The sequence below is a fragment of the Carassius auratus genome, chromosome 36, assembly GCF_003368295.1.
Source record: "Carassius auratus strain Wakin chromosome 36, ASM336829v1, whole genome shotgun sequence".
NCBI classification, from domain to species: domain Eukaryota; kingdom Metazoa; phylum Chordata; class Actinopteri; order Cypriniformes; family Cyprinidae; genus Carassius; species Carassius auratus.
The window spans coordinates 6,367,057-6,373,056 of NC_039278.1; the positions used below are offsets into that span (position 1 = coordinate 6,367,057).

The window sequence follows — 6,000 nt, forward strand, 5'->3', positions numbered from 1 at the left end:
TCACTCTGATGTTGCTTCTTTGAAGAGAAAAACTACTTCTAACTGAATTCATAATATAATTGGCTCATAATACCTCAAGAAACCCCCTGCTTTGTGAGTGTGTCTTACACTAATGCATAATATATATATATATATATTATTTATTTATTTATTTTTTTTTTACCTTGGATTTCAGGGTGCTGTTTTGGAAGAAACTGAGCTTGCTGTCTTTTCAATAATGGTACAGTCACTATTGCAGTTGACATCTACATTTGACAAGCATGTTTTAAAAAACTTTCGGCAGTGTGTGAATGAAGCATTTGGCACTTGGTAAGTGTAAATTTTAGGCCCTGCTTTTGACACAACACACCTTTTTAATACCTTTTTGTATTATGCTGACTGATAGACTGAGAGAATATGCATTTACCTGGCAATGTACTGTCCTGATGAGGGCAGCTCGTGTTTGTTGGGTTTGTCAAAACAGTTTACCATATTTTGGATGAGGGCTAGATCAGGCCGTACAACTGTAGCCGCAGTAACAGCCCGGTTGACCAACTGCAGGGCATCACGAATGTAGTAGTCCAGCGGTTTTCGGTCGACCTCTCCATAGGCCAGCAGTCCTAAAGGCAGGCCAATAGAATGAAGAGCGTCTGGGCTTAGGGGATGTCCCATAATCCAATGCACAGTGGGCAAAGTCAGCCCCAGGTCATGCGCACTGCGCAAAACAGAAGAGGCACACTCCGGGTCGGCCCCAAAAAGCAGGACAGAGGCGGGTGGAGAATGGTCCTGATTAAAGTGCTCCGACAGGAAGTCAGAAATATTAGCCGTGTGAGGTGTGCTGTGGGAGAGGTTCAGAGCAGCCCGCAGGTGCCAGTGTGAAGGTCCCCAGCTGGAGCGGCTGTGGAGTTTCAGGAGATCCAGAAGACCAGCGTCCTCCCAGCCTTGGCAAAGCACCGCCATGCTCTCCTCCCAGCCACCGCGCTGCAGGACGGCCAGAAGCAGCTCCACCAGTCCCGACGGTGGGATACCAGTCGTCATCTGCAAGTGGAAGCGATTCTGAAGAAAGAAAACATGGCTATCAAATTATATGAATGTGCGATCACAATCTGACTTTATATCTCACAACTGTAATTTAGTTTCTTTTAATTGCTACTTTAAGTCTCACAGTTGCTAAGTTTTATCTTTATTTCTCATAATTGCAACTTTATTTCATATAACTGCAACTATAGTTCTCACAATTGTTACTTTTATTTGTAAAAACTTTATTACCCATAATTGTGGCTTTACTTTTGACTTTTTATATTAATTTCTCATTATTGAATCTTTATTACTCGCAATTGTTTTTTTTTCTCATAACTGTGACATTATTTCTTGTAATTGTTAAATTAAGTTTTCTTAATTTACTTTTTATCTCTATTTCTCATAATTGCAACTTGATTTTATGTAATTTAGATCTCACAGTTGCTTTTTAGCTTTATTTCTCATAACTGCAATTATTTCTTGTAAATGACTTTTTTAATCATAAACTTAATTTCTCTTACTTAGGCATTAGGTCACATAATTGTGACAATTGTGTTTGTATCTTTATTTCTCATAATTGAGAAAAACATCAAGATGTGTAAGAATACACCAGAGTTTAAAAAAGAGCAACCTTGAAGCGAATCAAATTTCTTCTGGGTAACCAAGGTCTAAAGTTATTAATAAATGGCAATTTACACTGAAATAAGTTCTTTGCTTTTTTTATCTGAGTCCACATGCTTTCAGCTTCACTCTTCCTCGTCAGTATGCCACTCACATGAAATAATTCCACATTTCCAGAAATCTTGTATTCTTGGCCACATTCTGCATGTCCTTCCACAATATTGCTAGTTGCGCTATTGATTTTGTACTGTAAAACCAAAGGCTATAGGCTAATAATTTTCCTCTCACTAGCATGGTCTTGACAGACAGTGCTACACCAGCAGTTTATAATGCCATACAGAAAAAAATGGCCCATAGCTCTTCACCCAATACCTATGTACCATTAAACACGGATCATTACACGCTCACAGGATAACAATTTCAGGATTGACTCAATTCTGAATCGGCAATCTGATTCAAAAGCCCAATGTTTATTCCTTGACCTGTCTGACAAGTTAATGTGGCGGCCCTCCAGAGTCCAGACTGCAGTGACAGCAGAGGGAGACTGCTATTAATGGACTTTCTGAGTCATAAAGAACCTCTTTCCAAGTTTCTCAAGACAACTGGAGAAAATAGCGGGGCTGATTTCAGGGCATTAGATGATGCAATGCATTTCAACAAAGTTTATTGAACCAAAGATCAGCTCCAAGGCCGGGAAGACCTCCATGAAGCGTTTAGAAGGTGTACTGGGAATGGGAATACTGTGAAATGCATGATGAAAACAGAGAATGAACAATGTACAGAGCAGTAGAGGGCTTTGGGAAAAACAGTTGGGGTAAGATGCACCACTGGGAAATCTATAGTGGCCCCTTAATCTAGCAAACTTGACTTCATGATTTCACACCCATCAAAACTTACTCAGAGGAATTTATAATCATAGTAAACTGATTTAATGAAACTATCAACAATCCTCACATGCACCATTTCAGTGAACACAACGTAGCCTACATGTACAATTGCTTTATGATTGAAGCACGGAAACAGAAGCACCTGTCTCTGGATGATGAGGATAAATGGCTAATGCAGTCTCTGCACATGCAGCTGAACTGATGGAACCCAAATCAACTCACTCCAAGTCCCTGCAGCTGTTGTGCTTAGTCACTCGAGACTCGTCAGCATTATCATCATCATCATCTCATGATATACAGTGCAGTATGTGCATATGCATTCAGAAGAGACCATGTACAGTTGTTTAAAGTGTTTAAAGTGCAGCTGAGAATCTGTTTGCTGTTGATTAATTACATTGATTTTGACAACCATGTTAGAAAATTCCCTCATCATTTACTCACCCTCAAGTTGCTTCAAACCTATATGAGTTTCATTCTTCTGTTAAACATAAAAGAAGCTATTTAGAAGAATGTGTGCAACTAAACAGCTAAACCTTGTATTTTTTCCCATGATATGTGCGTCAAGCAACTGTTGCTGTGTAAAATGGACTGCCCAATATTAACACTAACCCATAGGAAAGAAAAATCTGTCTCTTTAGCGTCTCAGATATTTCTCCTAGTCATAAATGAGGTTACTTTAAGATCAAATGGAATTTTTTACTTGAGTCTCCTGCTTCTCAAACTTGTCTCCTGAGACAAAAAAACTCCAACAATCTCACAATGGTCTTCTTTAAAGCTTTAAAACCGATCTCAACAACATCAGGCACTGTTCTCAGATATTTCTCTTCAGCTAAATAATCTGGGGTCTCATATTTGTCTCCTGTAATGGTTAAGAAAGGAGATCTCAACAACTTTACAAAACTTTGTCAAGTCATGTACTTGAAAGGCACTAAGTAAAGAAATAAATTATGTAGAAATAAGGATAATGTTACTTTGTATAGGACAATGTTTATGTACTTAAATAGTAATGTACCAGATGCCTTAATCAAAACTGATCTACAGAAAATGTTTCTTTGCTGAAAGGCACATAAATGGCTTATGACTCAGTCTTGATTATTAATGGACCCATTTTTGATTATTAATACATATTATGCAGAAGAAATGATTCAGCTCATGAGGCATTTGACTTGGTGCACACTTTGTAAAGTTTTTGAGATCACTTCTGAAGACAAATGTGAGAGATCCAGAGTCTAGCTATGAAGAGAAATACCTGAGCACAGTGTGCGATGTTGTTGAGATCTCTTCTAAAGCTTTCAAAGAGACAAATGTGAAAGATCCAGAGTCTGTAGCTAAGGAGAAAAATCTAAGCACCGTGTGTAAAGTTGTTGAGATCTCTTCTAAAGCTTCTAAAGCTAAAGAAGGCCATTGTGAGTTTTTGTCTCCTTGAGACAAGTTTGAGAAGTAGGAGACTCAAGCAAAAGTTTACATTAAATCTTAAAAGATATATGTCTAGGAGAAATATTTGAAATGGTTAAGTGATCTTTTTTTATCTTCCCTGGTTTGTCTTCCCATCCTCTGGTTAGCCTCAAAGTCATTTATCTACACCATTTCCATCAAAGACAATAAATGCACTGTCATACTTGAAGTTGTTTTATGTAGACAGTGTTTTATTGCACAGAGATTTAACAGAGAAAACCATACATGCAAAATGGGCTGTACAAGACAAAACAATTTAATACTAAACAAAGCAAGAAAAAAAAATAAGAAAAAGAAACACTGGGTAACTAGTGTTCCATTTGTTACAAAAAAAAGGTATTGCTCTTATACTAAACATCTTGCACTTATAAGTCATTTCTAGTGTGTTGTGTAATGTAGTGTATACAATGCTGGACATTAAAGATACATTTAAACATTTAAACTAGTAACCCTTGATATTCTGAAATGTTTAATGCTATTTAAATAATAGTTCTGAAGACATCTTAAGACAAAGCTGATATCTCAATGAGACATACAGTGTAAGAGAAGCAGCCCTTTCAATCCTGAGCATCCTAGCTCTGTCAGAGCCATAGTCTTTTATGTTGCGGTGTATGCTTTATAATACTATTCATTCTGATTGTGTATGTTGTATTTTAAAATGTACATTTCAAAATTTAAATAAAACAAAAAAAAATGCACTTGTGTTTATGCTTCTTTCTACTTTTGCAAATAAAAAACAACTCCATTTAACAATTGTGTGGAGTAATTGACTATTGAACGTTCCATAGAAGAAAAAGTCATTAAGGGTCAGCACACCTTTATAGCTTTACAGATTGATTGTCAATTGAAGGGATAGTTCACCCAAAAATAAAAATGTTGTCATTATTTTCTCCTTCTCATGTTGTTCTAAACCTATATGAATTTCTTTCTTCCACTGAACACACAAAAAAGATACTCTAAAGATATTTTAAAGACTTTCATAGAATTGTTTTCCATAGACGTTGGTGGCTACCAACAACTGTTTGGTTACCAACACTGGAAAACAACAGACAAATTAGAACACAGTTTTCTTAGATTATAAATAGCTATAGCAAATCCCTGTTGAAAAATTAAAATTATTAAACCAACATAAATGGTTTGCTGGTCTTAGCTGTTTTACAGTGGTCTTCCAGACAGGCTAAGTGGGCCAGTAGGCTAGTTAAGACCAGCAACAAATAAGCTACAGTAAGATGACTTTTCATCAGCAATGTTTTCTCAATGCATTATTTTTTCACAAATTCATAAAAATAATAATAATAAATAAAATAAAAAATAGGATAAAGACATATGGAGGTGTTGTCCATAACCTCTGTTTGCCTAGGGCGTTTTCAAACCTTTGGAGAGCACTGTATATAATAAATATTACAGCATATTATTCTTTCAAAGAGCTCAGGTTTCAGGATGCCCTCTTGGTAGAAACTGAACAGCTAGCTGTCTTATCCTGCCAGAATACATTTCAATGCTCCCATATCATGTACAGTACATCTGACAAGCATGTTTCTAGAACATTCCACCATGTACTGTATGAATAAATCATGTAACACTGGCCTTACAGCACGTATGGAGCAGGAGGCAGATTTTCTCACTGAAATATTCACTGTTCTTGGAACTGATTGATCCCTACTGACCATACAAGCATTGATCTTCACCAATATGTGCTGGGGTTTTATATTCCAATGTGCTTGTGTCTCTATAGGAATCTTAATGTTAGAACTGGTATATGTGTGTGTTGTGTCTTGTTGTTATATAGGTATAACATTTGCAAACATATCCAAACTGCAACTGCAAATCTCCACTTTGGATGCATGCAATCCTACATGTTTTCAAGCACTTATGAATTCATCTCATATTAAAAGGATGATATACCAATGAAACCTGGAATAAACTTTTGAAATGGATGTTAAGCAGATGCCTTTTGGTTTGGTGTTTATCGGAGGTGATTCATTATTCTTAAAGGGGACTGGAATCCAAAATTGAACACCACCATCCATAAATTTCA

General features: G+C 36.7%; 1 protein-coding gene across 1 annotated transcript in view; it reads right to left on the reverse strand.

The window, feature by feature from the left end:
* LOC113055628 (glutamate receptor ionotropic, NMDA 3A-like) overlaps window positions 1-3,615 on the reverse strand; it is a 31,854-nt gene extending 28,239 nt beyond the window's left edge. The window contains exons 1-3 of the mRNA XM_026222045.1: window positions 3,612-3,615; window positions 3,266-3,366; window positions 407-1,035 (exon numbers count right to left, since the gene is read on the reverse strand). Of these exons, the coding sequence (XP_026077830.1) occupies window positions 407-1,035; window positions 3,266-3,366; window positions 3,612-3,615 (734 nt within the window). The remainder of the gene's footprint in view (window positions 1-406; window positions 1,036-3,265; window positions 3,367-3,611) is intronic.
* Between the last annotated feature and the right edge of the window lie 2,385 nt (window positions 3,616-6,000).